Genomic DNA, 24,283 nt, shown 5'->3' with positions numbered 1-24,283 from the left:
TTTTATCATTTTCTTATATTTGTTCAAAATTTATTAAAAAATTAATTATTGGAGAATAGAGATTATGAACTTTAAGTTAAGTATTGATGACAACAATAAGACTCATGCTTTCTAAAAACGTTCTGTTAAAATTGCACATTATAGTACAGATATGATACAAATCTATAGGTAGATGTAGCAATAGGCATTTATTAAAAAATATATATATAGCTCGCCGATCCACAGACCTCGGCAAGTTACAATCTACATACATAGTAAAAATAGCTCAATACATACTATAAAGCAAAGCTGCTTTCCTGTAACAGGTGTTCTCCTAGGACAGTAGTTTCTAGAAAACTGACTAGCACACTAAGCATGTCCAGCATCCCACTATCCATGCATCCACGTGGGGGTCTCTCTTTAGTCTCTTAAGTAGATTATTTTTTTTGTAAACTATAGGAATCCAATTCCGTGGCGTGACAGGTGAGTTTCCTGAGGAGTAACATCCTGCTGTCCTAGGAGAACACCTGTTACAGGTAAGGAACTTTGCTATCTCCTACTACAAGCACGATGGTAATCCTCACATGTGGGTGAATCCCTAGCTACAGGCTGGCCCTGAAAAATAATGGGACCAACAGACACCAAACAGGTGCCAACGGGGACAGTCTGAACTCAAAACAGGGTCCTTAGGAGGAAGATTTGGGTTTACAGCTGAAAGGTTCCTGAGGACAAACTGGCTGAATCAGCTATCCCGGCAGCCGTCCCTGTCCAGACAATAATAAGCTGCAAAAGTGTGAAGAGAACTCCATGTCACAGCCTTGCAGATCTCTCCTACTGGATCTGCACGCTGGTGAGCCACCGAAGTCACCATGGCTCTAACAGAATAAGCCATGACGTGGCCCCCCAGTGGCAGTCCTGACTGGACATAGCAGAAGGAAATGCAGTCCGCTAGCCAGGTGGAGAAAGTCTGCTTAGCAACAGCCACCCCCAGCCTACTGAAGTCAAAAGAGGCAAAAAGCTGGATGGTCCATCTGCCGTCCAGTCCAGGTAGAAGGCTAAGGCCTTCTTACAATCGAATATGTGCAGTGCCCTTTCTCCTTGGTTAGAATGAGGCTTAGGGAAGAAAGTAGGTAGGATGATGGATTGGTTAAGATGGAAATCTGTTACCACCTTCAGCAGGAACTTAGGGCGCATGCGCAGAACCACCCGGTCATGGAATCTTGAGTAGGGTGGATAAGTCACCAATGCATGTAAGTCAATGACCGAGTGCCGACTGTGATCGCTACCAAGAATATGACTTCCCCGGTCAAATTCCTTAAGGTATAGGAGCGCAGCGGTTCAAATGGTGGTTTCGTCAACTGTGCCAACACCACGTTGAGGTCCCAAGATACCACAGGGGGCCTCAGAGGAGGCCATAGCTGAAGCAACCCATGCATTAAGCACCTTACCACAGGCTGCACCGAGATGGGCAAAATATTCACCTCCTGGTGGTAAGCACCTATGGCACTCAGGTGTAACCGGAGTTGGGTTTAGGTCCAGCTTCCGAGAGGTGCAGGGGGTAATCCAGGTTGCCGGGCAGGGCAGGAGAAGGGGTTGAGACCCTTTTGCTCACACCAGACAGTAAACCTCCTCCATTTTGAAGCATAAGACTTCATGGTGGAAGGATCTCTCGAAGACACCAGGACTTGGGACACCTCCTCTGAAAGATCAAGAGACTGGAAGATCAACCGCTCAACATCCAGGCCGTGCATAACAGGGACCAGAAGGTTGGGTGGTGCAGCCTGATCTTGCGTGAGAAGGTCTGGGGCAGTTCCCAAACGGACCGGGTCCTGCCGACAGAGATCCCGCAGGAGTGAGAACCAAACCTGTTTCGGCCAATGGGGGGCTATGAGGATCATAGTCCCCATGTCCTGGTGAAACTTCAAGAGTGTCTCCGATACCAATGGAAGCGTAGGATACATATACAAGAGGCTTGTCCCCCAGTGAAGGGCAAAGGCGTCCGTGGTGGTTGGCTGTCCAACCTGGTCAGGGAGCAGTACACGGAAACTTTGATGTTGCAGGGGGAGGCAAACAGATCCACATCCAGGGTCCCACAGAGACAGAGGATCTGATATGCCACCTCCTGCTTCAGGGACCACTTGTGGGGTCTGAAAGTATGGCTCAGCCTGTCCGCCAGAATGTTTTCCACACCGGCCAACTCCACGGCCCGGAGCAGCATTCCCTGAGCCAGTGCCCAGGTCCAGATCTGCACCGCCTCCTGACAGAGGAAGAAGGATCTGGTGCACCTCTGCTTGCTGATATACTACATAGCTACTTGACTGTCGGTCCGGATGAGGACCATCTTGTTGGCTAGCCGACCCCGGAAGGTCGACAGAGTGTACTGGATCGCACATAGCTCCAAGAAGTCGATCTGACACAGAGCTTCTTGAGTGGTCCACATGGGCCCCCCAACCCAGGTGGGACGCATCCATGGTAAGCACAGTCTGGGTGGGAGGAGCCTGAAAGGGAATGCCCTGCTCCAGATTGGAAGGAGTTCTCCACCAAGACAGGGAGGTCCTAAGAGAGGGGGAGACTTGAATGCGAATATGAAGGCCTTAGGTGGTCTGGCACCACTGGGATCGCAGGGACCACTTGGCCCAGCGCATATGGAGACGGGTAAAAGGGGTGACATGAACAGTCATGGCCATATGCCCTAGAAGCCGCAACATACGCCGCGCCGACACCATCCTGCATCACTGGACTTCCTCCGCTAGAGACATCAATGTGCCTGCTCTGTCGCGGGATAAAAAAAGCCTTTGCCTGCGTCATATCTAACAACTCCTATGAAATCCAGTCATGACAACAGCTGGAGATGGTACTTAACATAAGAAATTGCCATGCTGGGTCAGACCAAGGGTCCATCAAGCCCAGCATCCTGTTTCCAACATAGGCCAAACCAGGTCACAAGAACCTGGCAATTACTCAAACACTAAGAAGATCCCATGCTACTGATGCAATTAATAGCAGTGGCTATTCCCTAAGTAAACTTGATTAATAGCAGTTAATGGATTTCTCCTCCAAGAACTTATCCAAACCTTTTTTGAACCCAGCTACACTAACTGCACTAACCACATCCTCTGGCAACAAATTTCAGAGCTTTATTGTGCGTTGAGTGAAAAAGAATTTTCTCTGATTAGTCTTAAATGTGCTTCTTGCTAACTTCATGGAATGCCCTCTAGTCCTTCTATTATTCGAAAGTGTAAATAACAGAGTCACATCTACTCGTTCAAGACCTCTCATGATCTTAAAGACCTCTATCATATCCCCCCTCAGCAGTCTCTTCTTCAAGTTGATCAGCCCTAACCTCTTCAGCCTTTCCTCATAGGGGAGCTGTTCCATCCCCTTTGTCATTTTGGTTGCCCTTCTCTGTACCTTCTCCATTGCAACTATATCTTTTTTGAGATGCGGCGACCAGAATTGTACACAGTATTCAAGGTGCGGTCTCACCATGGAGCGATATAGAGGCATTGTGACATTTTCCGTTCTATTAACCATTCCCTTCCTAATAATTCCTAACATTCTATTTGCTTTTTTGACTGCTGCAGCACACTGAGCCGACGATTTTAAAGTATTATCCACTATGATGCCTAGATCTTTTTCCTGGGTGGTAGCTCCTAATATGGAACCTAACATCGTGTAACTACAGCATGGGTTATTTTTCCCTATATGGAACACCTTGCACTTGTCCACATTAAATTTCATCTGCCATTTGGATGCCCAATCTTCCAGTCTTGCAAGGTCCTCCTGTAATGTATCACAATCTGCTTGTGATTTAACTACTCTGAATAATTTTGTATCATCCGCAAATTTGATAACCTCACTCGTCGTATTCCTTTCCAGATCATTTATATATATATTGAAAAGCACCTGTCCAAGTACAGATCCCTGAGGCACTCCACTGTTTACCCTTTTCCACTGAGAAAATTGACAATTTAATCCTACTCTGTTTCCTGTCTTTTAACCAGTTTGTAATCCATGAAAGGACATCGCCTCCTATCCCATGACTTTTTAGTTTTCTTAAAAGACTCTCATGAGGGACTTTGTCAAACACCTTCTGAAAAACCAAATACACCACATCTACCGGTTCACCTTTATCCATATGTTTATTAACCCTTCAAAAAAATGAAGCAGATTTGTTAGGCAAGACTTCCCTTGGGTAAATCTATGTTGACTGTGTTCCATTAAACCATGTCTTTCTATATGCTCTACGATTTTGATCTTGAGAATAATTTCCACTATTTTTCCCGGCACTGAAGTCAGGCTCACTGGTCTATAGTTACCCGGATCGCCCCTGGTGCCTTTTTTAAATATTGGGGTTACATTGGCCACCCTCCATTACTTCGGGTAATGATCAGGAATCAAAGTGACTCCCAAACCTGAATGCTCCTGCGAAGCGACTGCAAAGCTCCCGTCTGGGTACTGCTCTTGACCAGTCAGTCGTCCAAATTTGGAAAGACCTGGATCCCCCCCGCTGGTGTAAACAGGCCTCGACCACGGCCAAACACTTTGTGAAGACGCAGGTGCGTAGGCCAGACCAAACAGAGAAAGTGGTACTGAAATTTCAGACGACCCACCACAAAACGGAAATACTTCCTGTGACCTATGAAGATTCTGATGTGGGCATAGGTGTCTTTGTAGGTCAAGGGAGCAAAACCAGTCCCCTCTTTGCAGGAGGGGAATCAGGGTGCCCAGGGATACCATCTTGAACTTTTCTCTTGAGAAATCTGTTCAAGGCTTGCAGATCAAGGATGGGATGGAGGCCTCCTGTTTTCTTTGGAATCAAGAAATAATGGGAGTAAAACCCCCAACCCTGGTGGTCCAGAGGAACAGGCTCCACAGCCCTGGCCATTAAAAGGGCTGAGAGCTCTGCTAGGAGCAGCTCTGGATGCAAGATGGGATCCCAAAGTGGACATGGGGGCAAATCTGGCGGAATCTCCATGAGGGTCAGCCTGTACCCGTGACAGATGATAGCCAGGACCCATTGTTCCAAAGTCACAGATGGCCATCAATCCACAAAAAACCAAAACGGCCCCGGACCGGTGGGCCCTCTGGACAAACTCCTGGCTTGTTCTCCCTCATGGCAAGTCAAACCCCCATAGCAGGGCTAGCCTGGGGTGGCAACTGAGGCTTGGGGCCTCGCTGCTGCTGGGACCTGCCCCAAAAATTGACCTGCGGCGAGCATGAGCGAAGGAAAGGAGGATAATATTTTGGAGGCCTGCAGAAAGGCCTCCTTGGCCCTGGTCTCAAGGACCTCTTGAAAGAGGATGGGGAGGGAGAGATGCCAGCTGACAGATACTGGAGGGTCTTGTGGTGAACCTTCAGCTGTGCAACCACATCCTTTACCATGTCACCGAAAAGATTATCCCCGGTGCAAGGTAAATCAGCTAGTCTTTCTAGAACCTCAGGATGAAGGTCTGAGGCATGGAGCCAAGCAAGACGCCTCACAGAAGTACTGGTAGCCACAACCCAGCCTGCTGTTTCAAAGACGTCATAGGTAACCCACACTTCATGCTAACCACACTCAAAGCCATTCTGAATAATGGACATAAGGGCCTCTTGGGGCTATTGGGCTAGGCCATCTGCAACTTCCTGGACCTGCTTCCAGACTTTACAGGTATATTGGGTCATGTACAAAAGGTAGGAGGCGATATGGGATACCAGCATGGAGCCCTGAAACACCCTCCTACCCATAGCATCCCATGCCCTATGCTCTTTACAAGGGGGAGCGCCAAGGCATGACTTTTTGACCTCTTCGCCTTCTTCAGCACAGAGTCCACCACCACCGACTGGTGGGGAAGCTGATGCTTCTCGAAACCTGCAGTCTGCTGCACCAGATATACCCAGGACTTCATGTTCATGTTATCGATAAGATAACTCATGCATCTCACTCTCACCCCCACCCTGTAACCCATGACCCACCACTCGCGCCTACCTCTGTATGCCCTCCCTTGTTTTTTCCCTCTCCCTTACCCTTTTACCTCCGTTATGCTGTTTTCCCCCAACACACTATTTGAATCCCTGATTTACCCTGCTCTTCACGGCTGTTACTAACTTTATTATGTTAACCCTGTATAGTTTAAGATTATCCTTTGCTAGTAACATGACACCTCCTTCATAATTTTTCTCTTTATGATTTATTTATTACTATTGTTGTCTAAGAATCCCTCGTTCATACTCCCTAGTAGTATATACACATATATCCTGGAATTTGTTGCCAGAGAATGTGGTTCGTGCAGTTAGTATATCTGTGTTTAAAAAAGGATTGGATAAGTTCTTGGAGGAGAAGTCCATTACCTGCTATTAAGTTCACTTAGAGAATAGCCACTGCCATTAGCAATGGTTACATGGAATAGACTTAGTTTTTGGGTACTTGCCAGGTTCTTATGGCCTGGATTGGCCACTGTTGGAAACAGGATGCTGGGCTTGATGGACCCTTGGTCTGACCCAGTATGGCATTTTCTTATGTTCTTATGTTCTTATATTGTTGCATAGAGCAAGTAATTTATCCATTGTATATTGTTGATTAGAGTAATTAATTACATATCTCTCTTGTATATTTGTTTTCCACATTCTTTTTACTGTTCTTTGTAAGGGCTATGCCCACAAGTTATTAGTTGTATGTAAACCGATACGATGTGCGAACGGCTATCGGTATATAAGAAACTCCAAATAAATAAAAATAAATAAATAATAAATGTTCACCGGGCAACAGAGAGGGGGTGCTCCCATAACCTAAGAAGTAGCTCACGAAAGATCTTATGAATGGGGACCGCCACTACCTCCTTCAGGGCATCCACAAATTGGAGGAGCTCCAACATTTTAATGCAGGCATATTCTTCTGTCATAAGTTGGAAAGGTATGGCCTCTGCCATAGTGCAGACGAACCAGAGATTGACGCCGCTTCTCTGAGGGAGATGGATCCGAAGGAAGACCATTGGAATCCACCAACAAGCCATCGGAGGTATAGTCTCCAAGGGTCATAAGGGCCCTCAGGCTCACCAAGACCACCCAGGGAAGAAGACGAGGGAAGAAGACGAGGGAGCACTAGGTGCATCCCAGGGCTGAGGCCCCAAAGGACCCATGGGCAACAGGGTGCCCATGGGTCCAAGCACCAGCCCAGGCAGCACAGGACAGGACAGGACATGCAGGGTTCCAATTGCGCAGAGGGCACTGATGTGCCCTTGTCCCCGGAGTCCCCAACAGCGATTGGCTTAGACGCCTTAGGCTTTGGTACCCAATGGATCGCAGGGCACTGGCAACTGGGTCAGGAGACAATGAGGAGAGCATCAAACGAATCCAATAACTAACTGTTCCAACCCAGGTACCACTGGTGCCGGCATTGGTACAGGCACTAGCATAGACGAAGGTCCTGGCATAGGCAACGGTGATGGCACCAGAACCAAGGGAGGCTCTGGCACCAATGGTGGGAGCTCCGGCTCCCTTTCATGCAAAACACACTCCAGCACCAGGCGCACCTGACATTCAAGCTCTGCCTCAAAATCCTCCAATGAAAGGGCAGGCTGAGAGGGGGAGAGGTAAGGTCAGCTCCTCCTCAGACGCTGAGGAGGGTCTGTGTCCAACACCAGAATCTGTGTGGACAACCTTGGGCCCCCGGACACAAGAGAAGACTGATGCCTGCTCTCGCCATGGCTGCTCTGAGGGCAAGGTGGCAAGTGCCGTGGCTAATCAAAGTCCCGCACTGCACAAGGACGGAGACTGATAGCGGTGCTTCCGAGATCTCCCACGATGCTTGGTCCGGTCTTTCCCTGGCACAGAGGATGAGATTGATGATCCAGAGGTCCAGGACTTAGAAGAAACTGACATGGGCCGATCTCTGGCACCCTCCTCACCCGAAGGCCTCGGAGGAGGAGACACTGAAAAGATGAAGACGAGCGGTTCCCCCCGGTCCTTGGGCGTTTGGCATCGATTGCAGAGTGGGAGGATCAGATTTCCCTGATCCAAAACCCTTCTCCATCTTGGTACTACAGCCCTTAGAGGGTCATCTGAGCACACAACTCGCAGCCCCGAGCATTGTGCAACGCCCCCAGGCACAGGATGCACACTTCATGTGGATCCATTAAGGATATAGTCCGGGGGCACTGATGGAAGCAAGAGGCCATCATGAGGCGTGCAGAAGACCAGCGGACACCGAAGGAGAGGAAAAGAGTGAAAAACTCACCGACCAATGAAAAAAAATAAAATAATGGGGAACCAGAGAAAGACCCAGCACAGGAAAAAAAAGTGAACACACACTTTGTGGAATGTTTCCCACAAAAAAAAAACAAAAAACTGTACGAGCTACACCTCTGCGAGACGGTAGCTCCGCAGAAGAGACTGAAGAAAAACCCTGTATGGACGCATGCTAGGTTCCATCTGATGTCATCACCCACATGTGAGGACTACCATCCTGTTTGTCCTAGGAAAAAGTTATATATCAGAGTTGGACAAAGCAGAGCAACAATAATACAGACCAGTAGAGATATCCATTTCTGACCAGCTACAATAATCACGACAGACCAATCACAGAAGATAATAAGATGAACAATTTAAGCAGGGTATGCCAGTGAGAATAGATGGAGTTTTTATAAGTTTCCTAAAATACGAAAGGTCATTCTCCACTTTAAAGACATCTGGAAGGTCATTCCATAATTGAAAAACCATAACACTGAACATAGGTTCACGGAACCGGGCCAATTTAATCTTTTTAAAGTCTGGAACGACCAATTAACTCCTCAAAGTCTATCATTAAAAAAAAAAACTGCTAAGGCAAAAGAAGAAAGGTTTTGTGAGACTACAGGGAGCAAGGCCTTTAATACTTTTAAAAACCAATGTGAGAATTTTAAAACTTATGTGCCACCGTATGGGCAACCAGCGAAGTCCTAATAGATTTGGAGTGATATTGGCATGCAATGGAGTCTCAGAATCCAAACAGGCTGAGGAATTCTATACTGCTTGTACAGCTGACAATGTAGATTGTGGTAAACCTAAATAAAGAGGATTACAATAATCTAGAGATAACAAAAGAGACAGTCACCAGAATGAAATCGGAGATGTTTAAGAACAGCTTGATAGCATGCAACATACGAAGTTTGAAAAAAATTCTGAACCAATGTCAATTTGTGAACATAAAGAGTTGAATCTAGTAAAATCCATAAATCACATACTTTCAATCTAATTTGAATGTTTGCATCTTTATTTGGTTTCATACCTGTTGCCTTTATTCAATAAAGATTTACAAATAATAAAGATCAGTGAGTGGAGATGACTTTGGTCTCTCGAGAAAGAAACAATATCTTAGTTTTAATGTGCATTAGGGTAAATGCACATTAATGCAGATATTACCTAACATCCACATCAAACATGTTATTTGTATGTTACCTTACAGTAACATAATGCACAAGCAAATGAGTTAGTTAGCAGTACATTGTATGCTAATCAACTCAAAATAATGTTAGATTCCCCTCCCCATATTTGAACTCATGGCCCTGATCACAGCCCCCTTTTCTCTATACAGATGGCTCCTCTGAACTCATGGCCCATTATGAGGGCTCATATCTGTCGCTACCTAGTCCATAACAGCCTCCAGCCTAGTTCCTAGCACACTCCCACAAACCACAACCACTGGTTATACCTTAGTCCTCTGCATTTCAGAGGCTTGCAATTTTGAGTCACATTATTCCCACTGACATTGTTCTACTCTCAAGGGGGGCATCAGAGCACAACCAAGAGGAGGGTTCCATATTGGGGGGATAGCCTTCATGGTGGAAGAAGGAATGAGGTACTACAGTGAGGAGGTCACTCTTTCAAATACTTGTTGCAGTGTTTGGGGGGAGGGGGCTGGGCAGGGTGCACTAACTGGCCCTATCACTTTGGGCAGAATAGCACAGGGAATCTGGTTTTGCAGAGCATGGTTTCCATTATTATGGCTGCACTATCTTTAATGTGGCCAAGGTAACAGGCTGAGATCTGTATATCACTGGTTAGTACAATGGGGATTAGCCAGATGTAATGCCAGTATTAAAACAATAAATTTGTGTTACCATGCCAACTTGTAAACACCATTTAGTACACATATACACCTGCTTCTCTTTAACCAACTGGGGAACATGTTGAATGTTACCTCGAAGGTCATCCAGAACCAAGTCCATTTCTTCATTATCCAATTCCTCCTACACTACCTTAATACCCAGTTCCTTCAAGACATGGGGAATAAGGGTCTCAATTCCTCTTTGCGGAACAGACAGATGACCTGCAGGTTTATTCCCTGCAGGGGCAGACAAATCTCCAGTTCCGTCCGGGTTCTTCCCTAACCAGACATCATTTGGATCATTTCCAGATCATCCGCAAGACCAGCATTAGCCGGATCATGAACTGGATTATCTTGCAAGTCATCGGAATCATCCAATTCAACATTCCCAGTAGAATGGCAAAGGCCCAACCTGTGGAGTAGTTCCCCCAAACTCCTGGCCAGGGATCCTTTAGCCTACTAGTTCCACTGCAAAACCTGACTCGTGGTCCATTTACCCACCTGCACTCTTCCTGGTCAAATAGGCCTTGTGCAGGAGCAACACAAGATTAGTGGAGAATTCCTCCCCATCACTGCTCTCACAATCTGGTGCCTCCAGGATTTCCTCTCCTTGAACATCAACCCCAGCTTACAATGCCGGAGACAAAGGGGGAGGGGAATCTCGAGACTCCAGAGAAAGAGCCTGCTTCCTGCCGTGACAGCCCTATTGCCAGTTGCAGCAAAATCTCCCCTGGAGGTCTCCCTGCTGAGACCCTGCAAACAGGTAGCTCTCTGTCAGCCACCAGCTCCAAAGAGAGACCCCTCCCCTGCTGCAGCACAATCGGAGCAAAACACATCCGAGTTCAGCTGCAAGCGGCCGACGCCACAGGCCTGACAAGTTTTGGCATGCTCTGAAGTCAGCACCATTAGGGAGCACACACAGTGTGGTCTACTTCTACTTGCTGCATCTCCAATGGGTGCAGCGCAAGTTACTTCAGTGACCAGGTAAAAACCTTGCAGCACCGCTCACCACCTCTTCTGTCCCCTGAGCTGCCTCCTGCAATGTCTTGGGCCGGCAGGACTTAAGCTGCAAACACCTTTCTTTCCTGTTTCTTGTTTTCTTTTGTTTAAAGAAACAGACAGGTACAAACAAATCAGACAGACCCCAGAAGAAAAATACTTCCTTGATGCTGTCTGCCGCCGGAAGACTCGGGGAAGAAGGGAACCAGGACCCCTGGATGCTGTGGACTAAAGCCGAACAGGGATTGCCAACCCCCAGATCACCTGGCTCAACCTTAGAGATGGCCCACGAAGGAACCCGACACCTCAGGGAGCATCTCCTGTAATTTTCTTCTAAATTCTTCCTTTTCACTACTCCTTATTTCTATTAACTTTGCTAGAATGCAAGTTTGGATCGCTACCATCTACCTGAGACAAAAATACTGAGGGACTGCAGGTTGCACTTTTAGTTAAGTAGCAGTGCTGAAAAGCTTTTTAGTTCTCTGCCTCCTTCTGCTGGTAGAGATGCAAAACCCACTTGCCTGGACTGATCTGATATATGAACAGGAGCTGTGGGAAATGCTGCATGTTTTACTTTCACCCCTCTTAGCCCTTTTAGCTATGTGCCACTTAAAAAAGATGAGATTATGAAAGGGAAAAATATCCAGACCATCAGCAATTCTTACTGCTACCATAGTACTGGATATTGCAGATTCCCTTTCCACACCAGTACTGCAGTTTTTCTTTTCAGCTGGGAGACAAGGGGATAGAAAGGAAGCAGCCAGTATTTCTCCATTTTTACTCAAGCACTGGAGGTGATAAGGTTTTTTTTTCCCCCTTCTTGGTACAGGAGCTCCCACTGAAGCAGTTACCTTCTAACCTATAACAACCATTTGAGAAGACTCATACTAAACTTAAAAATTTCTGACGCCGAAATCCATTAGATGACCGAGGGATTAAAGGGGCTCTTAGGGAAGATAAGGCCATTGCAGAAAAACTAAATTAATTCTTTGCTTCCATGTTTACTAATGAGGATGTTGGGGAGATACCAGTTCCAGAGATGGTTTTCAGGGGTGATGAGTCAGATGAACTGAACCAAATCACTGTGAACCTGGAAGATGTAGTAGGCCAGATTGACAAACTAAAGAACGGCAAATCACCTGGACCGGATGGGTATGCATCCTATAGTACTGAAAGAACTCAAAAATGAAATTTCTGATCTATTAGTTAAAATTTGTAACCTAGCATTAAAATCATCCATTGTACCTGAAGACTGGAGGGTGGTCAATGTAATTCCAATATTTAAAAAGGGCTCCAGGTAACTATAGACCAGTGAACCTGACTTCAGTGCTGGGAAAAATAGTGGAAACTATTCTCAAGATCAAAATCGTAAAGCATATAGAAAGACATGGTTTAATGGAACAGTGTCAACATGGATTTACCCAAGGGACGTCTTACCTAACAAATCTGCTTCATTTGTTTGAAGGGGTTAATAAACATGTGGATAAAGGTGAACCGGTAGATGTAGTGTATTTGGATTTTCAGAAGACGTTTGACAAAGTCCCTCATGAGAGGCTTCTAAGAAAACTAAAAAGTCATGGGATAGGAGGCGATGTCCTTTCATGGATTACAAACTGGTTAAAAGACAGGAAACAGAGAGTAGGATTAAATAGTCAATTTTCTTAGTGGAAAAGGGTAAACAGTGGAGTGTTCTTGGACCGGTGCTTTTTAACATATATATATAAATGATCTGGAAGGGAATACGACGAGTGAGGTTATCAAATTTGCAGATGATACAAAATTATTCAGAGTAGTTAAATCACAAGCGGATTGTGATACATTACAGGAGGACCTTGCAAGACTGGAAGATTGGGCATCCAAATGGCAGATGAAATTTAATGTGGACAAGTGCAAGGTGTTCCATATAGGGAAAAATAACCCATGCTGTAGTTACACGATGTTAGGTTCCATATTAGGAGCTACCACCCAGGAAAAAGATCTAGGCATCATAGTGGATAATACTTTAAAATCATCGGCTCAGTGTGCTGCAGCAGTCAAAAAAAGCAAAGAATTATTAGGAAGGTAATGGTTAATAAAACGGAAAATGTCATAATGCCTCTGTACCGATCCATGGTGAGACCGCACCTTGAATTCTGTGTACAATTCTGGTCGCCGCATCTCAAAAAAGATATAGTTGCGATGGAGAAGGTACAGAGAAGGGCAACTAAAATGATAAAGGGGATGGAACAACTCCCCTTTGAGGAAAAACTGAAGAGGTTAAGGCTGTTCAGCTTGGAGAAGAGACTGCTGAGGAGGGATATGATAGAGGTCTTTAAGATCATGAGAGGTCTTGAATGACTAGATGTGAATCGGTTATTTACAGTTTCAAATAATAGAAGGACTAGGGGGCATTCCATGAAGTTAGCAAGTAGCACATTTAAGACTAATTGGAGAAAATTCTTTTTCACTCAACACACAATTAAGCTCTGGAATTTGTTGCCAGAGAATGTGGTTAGTGCAGTTAGTGTAGCTGGGTTCAAAAAAGGTTTGGATAAGTTCTTGGAGGAGAAAGCCATTAACTGCTATTAATCAAGTTTATTTAGGGAATAGCCACTGCTATTAATTGCATCAGTAGCATGGAATCTTCTTAGTGTTTGGGTAATTGCCAGGTTCTTGTGGCCTGGTTTGGCCTCTGTTGGAAACAGGATGCTGGGCTTGATGGACCCTTGGTCTGACCCAGCATAGCAATTTCTTATGTTCCAATGTTCAGAAGCCTAACAATTAAAACAAACTATTTAGAGAAAAAAATTAATAGAGTGCTGTGATCATGCTATAAGACAACCTTTAATTAAAAAATGTGATAACCACACTTGCTTACAAATATTAGCATACTTATGGGCAGATACAGCAATTATGAAAACTAAGTTAACATTTGTAATTTACATGCCATGATTTAAAAAGGAAAGGAAAATTGGTTCTTACCTGCTAATTTTCCTTCCTGTAATACCACAGATCAGTCCAGACCAGTGGGCTATTCATCCCTTCCAGCAGATGGGAGTCTGAGAACAAAACTTTGAGGTACTGTTACTTAACAGAGTGCCACCTGCAGGACCTCAGTATTGACCTGTACCCAAGCCAAGATACTTTAGAAACCCCTTCACAAAGAAATAGGGAACTAAATGGTGGATACCTCTGAACTATAAACCTTGTTCGTCAAGAACCAAACAAGACAAGGAAGTGAATCCCGTAACTGCCCTCCAACAGAAAAATTCTTTATTACACAGAAAATTTCTGTACTAAGCAGCAAAACTTGGCAGAAAATCAGTCTTTCGGCATAAACCAGGAGGGCCTCTGGACTGATCTGTGGTCTTACAGAAACAAAAATTAGCAGGTAAGGATCAATTTTTCTTTCCTGAACATACCCAGATTAGTCCAGACCAGTGGGTTGTACCCAAGCACCCTTAAACTGGGTGGGCCCCCGAAAGATGGCTCATTCTGCACCCTGACATCCAGATGATAATTCCTGGTAAAAGTATGAATTGAGGACCACACTGCTGTCCTACAAATCTCCTGTGGTGACAGAAGTTGACACTCAGCCCAGGAAGCAGCCTGCGCCCTAGTTGAATGCACCCGCAAACTGACAGGAATTTGTCGTCCCTTACAAATGTAAGCCGAACAAATGGCCTCCCTAAGCTGATGAGATATGGTAGTCAGAGGCTTTGTCCCCTTTCTTCAGTCCATTGAAGAGGACAAAACAGATGTGAGCGACGAAAGGTATTAGTAACCTCCAAATACCAAAGTAGTGCCGCCGCACATCCAGACCAAGTCCAACGTGGATGCCATGGACCCCAGGACCTGTAAATAATCCCACACTTTGGGCACCTCCAGATGAAGACGACACTGAGTGTCGAAATGGGCCCCTAAGTAAACCAGCGACTGAGTCGGATCCAACAGACTCTTGTGCACATTGATAACCCAATCGAGAGACTGTAAGGTGGACTTCTCGCATTCCTCCCTGGACTTCGCTGGAACCAACTAACCGTCCAGATATGGGAGGACCAAAACTACCTCTTGGCGAAGAGCCGCAGCCACCACCACCATCACCTTGGTGAATGTGTGGGGCGCCGTCGACAAGCAGAACAGGAGGGCTCTGAACTGAAAATATCGACTCGACACTTTGAAGTGAAGAAACTTCTGATGTTCCTGCCAAATGGGGATGCGCAGGTACGCTTCTGTCAGGTCTAGGGAGGCGAGAAATTCTCCTTTGCGAACTACTGCCATCACGGTACGCAGCGTCTCCATGCGAAAGCTCGGAACCCAAAGGAACCTTCACCTTCTGCAAATCGAGAATGGGCTGAAAGGAGGCTTCCTTTTTCAGCACCACAAAGTAAACTGTATACCTTCCTTGACCCTGCTCCTCCAGAGGGATGGGAACGATGGCCTTTAGGGTGAGCAGCCTTTGCAGCATCCCCAACACTGCTTCCTGCCTGACACAAGAGACCACGTGGGACTCCACAAAGGCCTCCTGAGGCGGGCACAAAAAATTTAGAGCGTAGCTCTCTCATATCACCTCCAGCACCCAACGGTCTGAGGTAATCTTTTCTCATTCCTCGTAGAAGCTGGACAATCTGCCTCCTACAACTTCTACGGAGGAGAGGGGTCCACTGGTTTCATTGGGCTGATTTTCCGCTCCCAGTGCCCTGCCCGATGAGGACTTGCTGGAACGAAACAGACGGGAATCCCAAAAATGAGCCAGAGAAGGAAACACCTTCTTACTGGGCTTCCTGTCCTCAGGCAATCTATTCTCCTTGGACTCCCCCAGGACCTTCATCAACTGATCCAAGTCCTCTCCAAATAGCAGCTTCCTCTTAAAGAAAAGATTACATAGCTGGACCTTGGATGATAAATCGGCTGACCAGTTATGTAACCACAGCAGTCTATGAGCCGCTACCTAGGAGACCATGCAGCGAGCTGAAGTATGCACCAAATCATACAAAGCATCTACCACATAGGCTGCGCCTGCCTCCAGATGTGCGGCCTGCAATGTGCCACCATTCGCCACGGACGTTGGCGTCGGGCCCTTCTGAACCCAGAGACAGGCCCTTTGCATTAAACTGACTGAGACAGCTGCCTGAAGACTCAACGCCGAGCCCTCAAAACATCCGTTTGAGTTGCACCTCCAGCTTATGATCTTTGGACATCTTTCAGGGCTACTGTCCCAGCCACTGGGATAGTCATCTTCTTGGTTACCACCAAGACAGCTGCGCCCACCTTTGGGATCCTCAGCAATTCCTAAGGTGTGAAGATTGGCCATCGCTCTGCCCACCTTCAAGCCAGCATCCGGGGAGTCCCACTCCCAGTTCACCAGCTTTCGGATCTTCTTGGGCAACAGAAAAGCGCTAGTGGGTCCCCACAGCCCATCCGAGACTGGGTTAACACCCTCATTATCCAACTTCCTAAGTGACCTTCACTCCTAATTCCTCCAGCACCTGCGGGATGAGGGGGCGCAGTTCATCCCTTTTAAACAGACACGACTCGCGGATTATCTCCCTCCTGGACCGGGAACTTGTCAGAATCGGGTCATCTTTTGCCCAGTCTGTGTCAGGGGTCGGCAGGCAATCTGGGTCAGCTCCTGCATCAAGGGGGTCCAATTGGGACTGATCTGAGTCCTCACAGCCTCTGGGACCAGCCTCTGCAGCCATACGGTGCAAACCCAGGCGCTTAAGAATATTGCCAGTCCCGTGAGAAGCCGCTTTAGACTTTTTAGCCGCGGGGGCCCTCTGGCAATCCCCTGCCTGCCTTCTTCCTCCACTTCTCCTAGCCAGGTAGGCCTTATGGAGAAGGAGAATAAAATTTGGGGAAAAATTCCCCGATTCATCTTCTCCCGATCCCGGGGGACTGTCAGCCATTTCCCCCTTCCCTTCCACAGCATCCTGCCTAACCAGGGAAAGAGTGGAGGGAAAATTGCCCAACCTGCACTGCCTCCCAGGCAGCAATGGGAGCAGACCCTGTTGACCTCCTGCTGCAATTTCCTGTGTGGCTTGCGGTGCCTTTCTGCCCCAAAATGCACGCTGGGCAGAGGGAACACGAGATCAGACCCGCTGCACCACACACACAGCATGTGGCCATTTTAGTATTTGGCCCATGTCTCCCGATCGTGCCCAGAAGTGCTCCCGCACGGTGATGAGCACCAAACTCGGGCCCACCGAGCTGCCCCTGGGAATGGATGCAATCCCCACCAGGGAGTTCCCAGAAACACTGAAAGAGTCCAGTAGGCCCCACCAGAACACATGACTACACAAGGAATGAAGTAGTGCGGTTCCCTCCCAGCACTAGTGTTGCAATCAACCACGAACCCCTGGAGCCCTAGGTTAACAGCCAGACGACTGCCACTCAATCCTGCACCTCCCAGCCCTGGCCGACAGAGCCTGCTGACTAGGCCCTCCTCATGGAAGTTCCTTCTAAGCTCTGCTCTTCTGCTTCTTATATGCTATTGTTTTTTGGGGTTTTTTTTTTTAAAAAGGAACTTAAAGAAACGTTATTAAGCGGTTACTTCCCTGTCCAGAGGAAGAAGGGTGAGAAGGTGCCTCAGAGGGTCAAGGGAGCCAGGACCCCTGGCTATTGGACTGTCCGGTATGCTGCAGGCGAACCTAGTCAGAGGTATCCAACCCCCCGGTGGCCCGGCTCCACCTGAGGGATGGCCCACGAAGATGCCAAGCACTTCAGGAAGTGTGTTGTGTCCATCGGTTCCCGACGCCCTCTCTCCGCCCTCCTTACCTCTTTGGCACCTCCCTCTTCGCCCGTGGGAAGATTGGCTGCTGCAGCGTCCTTCTGCCGAAGTCCTTCAGCGTCCCCGGACCGGCTAGATGCTGCAACCCACCATGTTTCCTGAAGGCCAAGGGGAGCGCGCGTGGCCCCGACTGAAGTGCTGGCGATGGCGCGAACCTCAGGGGTGTCCCCCTGAGATGACGTCACCCGCGACGGATATATAAGGTCTTAGAATTTTCTAACAGATAGAGTTAGCAAGGGGTTGCACTACCTAAGCTACTCTGCCTTCTCAGACTTACCAGGGGTACCCGCTCCTCGCTCTCTCCTTTGTTTTTCAGGAGACAGTCTGGAACCGGTACTCACTCCTCGAGGGCCCTCATTCCCAGACTTGCTCCGTATTCTCTTCTGCCTGGACGTCATCACTGCCAACTACATCAGTGAGTTACCATCGCTCTCTCAGAGCTTTCCCTGGAACCAGGTACTTGCTCCTTGAGGGCCTATACATTCCAGCTCCTTGGCTTCTATAAGACATTGTGTGAGTGTTACCATTAGGTTCGGTACATGAACTCTGCATACCCTGCCTACTCACTATATTTCAGTTTCTCTACAGCTCAGCCTCCAGGGATCGCTGTTCCAGTATCTGAGGGACTACAGCCCAGCCGGGCATTCCAGCTCACTACTGCCACCTCTGGTGGTTCAGTATACTGTCTAATAAAAACTAGTGTGTGTCTGTCTCCTAACTCTGAGCCTGACCAGTGGTCTCTCTCGGGATCTTCCCCCGGCGGCGTGGTCATCTACCACTGGTCCAAGGATCCACCCACAACCCTCCTAAATAACCACAGATTGCTAACTCCCTGGCAGACTGCTAACTCCGAACAGAACAGAGTGTTCGCGATTTGGAACCTAAAACTACTGTAAAACAAAAAATCTCTTTTCCCTTTTTTTTTTTTTTTTAAACCAACAGCCTGCAGGTGCAGCTCTACCATCTGCTGGAGTCAGAGAAACACCAAGGTCCTGCAGGTGGCACTCTCAGTTAAGTACCAGTGCCTCAAAGTTTTGTTCTCAGACTCCATCTGCTGGAAGGGATGAATAACCCACTCATCTGGGTATGTTCAGGAAATGCAAATTTTTCTTTAAAAATCTTATTCTTTTGAAAACATATCTTTTTGCATGCACTTAACATGAGAACATAATTACCATGCTGGGTCAGATCAAGATCCATTGAACCCAGCATCCTGTCTCTGACAGCAGCAAGTCATGGTTGTAAGTGCCCAGCAGATCCCAAAAAGTAGATCTATTTCTTGTTACTCACTCCCAGAGGTTGTTTGAGATTCTTACCACAAAGAGCCCCTGCACGACCTTCCAATGTTACTTGCCAGGTGAAAGAGTCTCCTCGGGCCTTCTCTGCTTCCAGCTCCTTTAAGGAACGAGGAAACACGTTTCGCCATAACAGCAGCATCTTAGGCAGATGGTATCTGACAACAGAAGGACCTGAACAAGAAAGGGTCAAGTATAAATTACTTATTTTTAAATTACATATGCTATGTGTGCTTTTTTTTTTTTTAATTTATGCATTTTTAACAGATAGCAATACATGCATATTGTTAAATTGAGCCATGAAGTAATAATTATCTTTCATATTACATTAGCAATTACCATTAAGCACAAACAAAGAATTTGCAATAAATTTCAGAAATATTTCCTGTCCGTTATAAAGAAATTGGGAGAATCAATTCACTAGGAGCTATCACAGAAGGAAAGACTTTTACTAAAATCAAGGGAGGGACAGCGTTAAAATGATAATCTCATAACTGGTTTTTAGTTAGCGCCTCGATTTACAGGACAATGTGAATCAAGAAACGATCTTAACTGCTGCGGATCGAAAAAAACATCTCTCAGATTATTAAGTCTCAAAACACATTTACTGGGGTAACGGATAGTAATCTGGGCTCCAATGTCCCTAGCCTCCTGACACATAGCCAAAAATCTTTCCTCCTTTGTTGAGTGATCTTTGTCAGATCTGGGTAGATCCATATCTTATGTCCTAAAAACAAGTTTTCTCTATTCCGAAGAAACAGTCTTAGGACTTGTTCTTTATTTGCAACAGTTGAAAAAGTAACCAACATCCCACAATAATCTATTTGCTCTTCAGATGGCTGTTCCAGGAAGTTTGTAAGATTTCCAGTATCCAGATTTAGAATTGGGTTTCCTTGTCCTTCTTTCTTCTCAGTTTTTATGAAATATATCTTAATAGATGGAATCAATTCCCTGGACATTTGTAATATTTCCACTAAATACTTTTTAAATTGCTCCAAAGGTGCAATTAAGCTTATATGTGGAAAATTTAATATTCTTAAATTCCTGGATCTTATTTCATTTTCTAAGTTCTCTATTTTTCTGGAATTCATCAGTTCTCCTTATTTATTTATTTAGCATTTTTATATACCGACTTTCCAATAACAGAATTACTGATCAATTTGGTTTACATTCTGAACAATAACAGTGACAAGTAAATGTCTTACAATGAACAGGTCGAAATAACTTGGATTAAGATATATGGGGTTAATAACATAATTCAAAGATACGGTGCCTAATGTAGGCTAAATAGACAGGTGATAGGTATAAATTTAGGTTTTGATATTAGACTGCCAAAGTTCATGTGATTTCTAGAGGGTTACCACGGAAGGGATCAATGGCAGGGATATTCCGCAGTTTGATGTTATGGGAAAGCTTTGTGGAATAACCAAGTCTTGAGTCTTTTTTTAAATGTTGTGGAGCATTGCACTGATCTGAGTTCTGACGGGAGAGTGTTCCAGAGTTTAGGACCAGCTGTGGAGAAGGCTCTTTTACTTAATGCCGACTTCATCGGAGGGATATGAAGGTTGTTTCTGTAGGCTTGTCTCACTGGTCTGGTAGAGGTGTGGAAATGGAGAGGGTTTTTGAGCTCGAGTGGTGCCAAGTTGTGTATTGCCTTGTGGGTTACTGAGAGCACTTTGAAAAGTATTCTGAATTTGACGGGGAGCCAGTGTAGGCTTTTTAAGATGGGTGAGATGTGGTCTCTTTTGTTGGACTTGGTTAAGATCCTTGCTGCAGCGTTTTGCAGCATCTGTAGCGGTTTTATGGCGTTAGCAGGGAGGCCCAGTAGAAGAGAGTTGCAGTAATCTATTTTCGTGAGAATGATTGCTTGTAGAACTAATCGGAAATCTTGAAAATGGAGTAGAGGTCTCAGTCTTTTTAAGACTTGTAATTTGAAGAATCCATCCTTTACGATGTTATTTATGAGTGATCTGTAATTCATTTGGTTTTCAAGTATAACTCCTAGATTTCTGACTTGTGGGGACATTGTTAATTGAGTAGACAGAATGGTACTGGGATGTGTGTAGGTTCCGTCTTGGGAGATGAGGAGGTATTCTGTTTTGTTTTGATTTAGGATCAGATTGAGGCTAGTAAGCAAGTTGTTGATGGCTTGTTGGCAGGAGTTCCAGAAGTCCAGAGTTTTTTGGAGAGATTCAGTAATTGGAATCAGTATCTGGACATCGTCAGCATATAAGTAATGGATGAGATTAAGGTTGATGAGGAGCTGGCAGAGTGGTAGAAGGTATATATTGAATAAGGTTGGAGAGAGTGACGATCCTTGTGGGACTCCCAAGTTGCAGGTGACTGGTTGAGATTCTTCCTTGTTGACCTTGACCTTATACTGTCTGTTCTGTAGGAACGATTTGAACCAGTTGAGGGCCTTATCTCTAATACCAATGTCTGACAGACGATCTATTAATGTGTTGTGATTGACCGTGTCAAATGCTGCTGTTAGATCTAGGAGGATGAGAAGACAAGGATGTCTGTTTTCAAGATTAAGTAATATAGAGTCCGTTAATGAGATTAGTAGGGTTTCCGTGCTTCGAGATTGGCGGAAACCGAACTGCAATGGGGAAAGAATGTTGTGATCGTCTAGGTATTCTGTTAGTTGTTTATTTGCAACTCATTCCAAGATTTTTGCGATGAATGGTAGATTAGCTATTGGGCGAAAATTGGCAGGGTTTTCTGGAGAAAGATTAGGGTTTTTTTAGAAGTGGTTTAATGATTGCCATTTTTAGAGGGTCAGGTACTCGCCCTTGAGAGAAGGAGCAGTTGATGATTTGTGCAATGTGTTTGGAGATGGTTTTTGCGCAAGAGATGAGGAGATTGGTGGGTATGGAATCCTGTGGGTGAGAAGAAGGTTTGAGCTTTTTTAGGATATTTTCGATCTCTAAGGATGAAGTCGGTTCGAATTCCATAAGGCTAGCATTTTGTGATGAGATGGCAGCTCGAGGTGTTATTGGCGTAGTATTATTATTGTTCTTGGACTGAGTTAGTAGGTTTGGGATCTTGTTTTTGAAGTAGGTTGCAAGTTCTTCTGCTTTGCTTGCTGCTTTATCATCTGGTATGGATGTCAATGGGGGTTTGGTGAGGGATGAGACCAAAGAAAAAAGCGCTCTGGGGTCAAAGATGAAGTGGTGGATTTTTTGTGAGTAAAAGTCTTTTTTTGCTTGGAGGATGGATAATCTGTAAAGGTGCATCGTGGCTTTGAATGCCGTGATGTTGGCAGAAGTTGGGTTTTTACGCCAATGTTGTTCTTTTTTTCTGAGATCCTGTTTTATAGATTTTAGTTTTGGGGTGTACCAAGGTTTTCTGTTGTCCTTGTTTGCTTGATGAGCCTTAGTGATAGTTGGACATGTAGTATCGGCCACTTTTTTGGTAAAGTTGTTCCAGGACGATATGGCTGAGTCCGCGTTCGTGAGGTCCAGTTGGTTAAGTTCACCAGATAGGCTATTGCTGAGTGTTTCCTGGCTGCACATTTTCTTGAATTGGATTGAGTTATTCTGCTTTTCTGGGGGGGGTAGATAGGTTTATCTTTAGTACGGTGTTGATCAGTTTATGGTCTGACCAGGGAACTGGAATGCATGTAGGGTGAGAGGAAGGAGTAAGTTCCTGGTTAATGAAAATGAGGTCCAACGTATGACCTGCTTTGTGGGTGGGTTCCTTAATTAATTGTTTGAAACCCATGAAGTTTAGTGTGTTTAGGAAAGTTTCACAGCTGTGAGAGTGGGGGGATACATCCACATGGAGATTGAAGTCCCCCAGGAGTATCGCTGGTGTGTCGGAGTTGATGTGTTTTACTATATTTTCTATCAAAGGTGATGGATCGGTTTCAAGGTATCCTGGGGTGGCGTATATAAGCCCGATTTGAAGGTGAGAGGATTTAAATACGGCGAATTCTAGAGTATGTGTGGATATTGAAGTTTGTAGCGACATTCCTAATTTTTTTTTGCTGCAAGAAGACGACCACCTCCTTGTTTTTTGAGTCTGGGGATAGAGAAAATGTTATACGAGTGAGTAGGGAGTTGGTTGATTGTAGTGATGTCTTCTGGTTTTAACCAGGTTTCTGTGATTGCAAATAGGTCAGTGTTTGATTCCAGAAGATAGTCATGAAGAAGGTGAGTTTTCTTAGTCAAAGACTGTGCGTTCAGCAGCGATAAGGTGAAAAGTGAGAGGCCCAGTAGTTGGTTTAGAGGCGATATGACGATAGGGATGAATCTTTTTTGTAAAGAGTGTGGTGTGGCTTGTTTTTTTTGCTGAGGATCTCTTGAAGTTGTGGATGATGGGGATGGATGAAATTGCCATGATTGGTATCTTGTTGCAGCTGGGATGAAGTTGACCCGGACTGTCTGCGGTGGTCTTCCCTTGGGTCTGCACGAAGGGGCGCACAAAGGGGCCTGCCCTTTTGATGCGCTCCTTCAGCGAGCAACGCTGGCGCGCGACGCCTAGGATCAGGTATGGTTTAAATGTCCCTCTGCTCGCGATGATTGGCTGTTCGGGTTGCCGAGGGGAGGGTCGTCGGATCGGCGGGCCGTGCGTGGGGAGGGCACCGTGAGTCAGCCACGTGGTCAGCGTCTGGCCTAGCCGAGGGTAAGGGGGATTTAAAGGCCTTACCCCGGCGGGTCTGGGCGCCGATCGCGCAGGCCTCCCTCTTCCTTCTGAGCGGCAGCAGCGGCGGCGGCGAGGTGTAGAGCTGCGCGGCGCCTAGGAGCAGGTATGGTTTAAATGTCCCTCTGCTCGCGATGATTGGCTGTTCGGGTTGCCGAGGGGAGGGTCGTCGGATCGGCGGGCCGTGCGTGGGGAGGGCGCCGTGAGTATACCTTGTACCAACGTAGTCTGTGTGGTTTGAAGTACAGATACTCGATTTTCCAGATCCTGAAATTTATCAGTATGTACTGCCAACAAAGGATCAATCTGACAGATATGATGTGTGTCCGTCATAATTTTAGACAAAGTCACTATGAAGGATTCTAAGGAGAGTAGAGCCTTCCATACAGTTTCTAAATGAGTGTGATTTTTAAAGGATTTAGGTACCTACCTTTGGGATTCAGGTTCCTAAATGGACTCTTTTCAAAGCTGACTAGGGCTAAGTGCCTAAATTTAGGTTCTTAGCTTAACTAGGCCCCTAAAATTTAG

The 24,283-nt window shown here is 46.0% G+C and overlaps 1 protein-coding gene across 1 annotated transcript in view; it reads right to left on the bottom strand.

The window, feature by feature from the left end:
* The window catches only part of HEATR5B (HEAT repeat containing 5B), a 571,627-nt gene that overhangs the window by 398,130 nt on the left and 149,214 nt on the right, over positions 1-24,283 (bottom strand). Inside the window, 1 exon segment of the mRNA XM_029594411.1 lies at positions 19,130-19,282. Coding sequence (XP_029450271.1) covers positions 19,130-19,282 — 153 coding nt within the window.

Source organism: Rhinatrema bivittatum, chromosome 3, assembly GCF_901001135.1.
Source record: "Rhinatrema bivittatum chromosome 3, aRhiBiv1.1, whole genome shotgun sequence".
In the NCBI taxonomy this organism is placed as follows: Eukaryota; Metazoa; Chordata; class Amphibia; order Gymnophiona; family Rhinatrematidae; genus Rhinatrema; species Rhinatrema bivittatum.
Note: the sequence above shows the minus strand (reverse complement) of the source record. Positions and strands in the feature narration are given on the sequence as shown.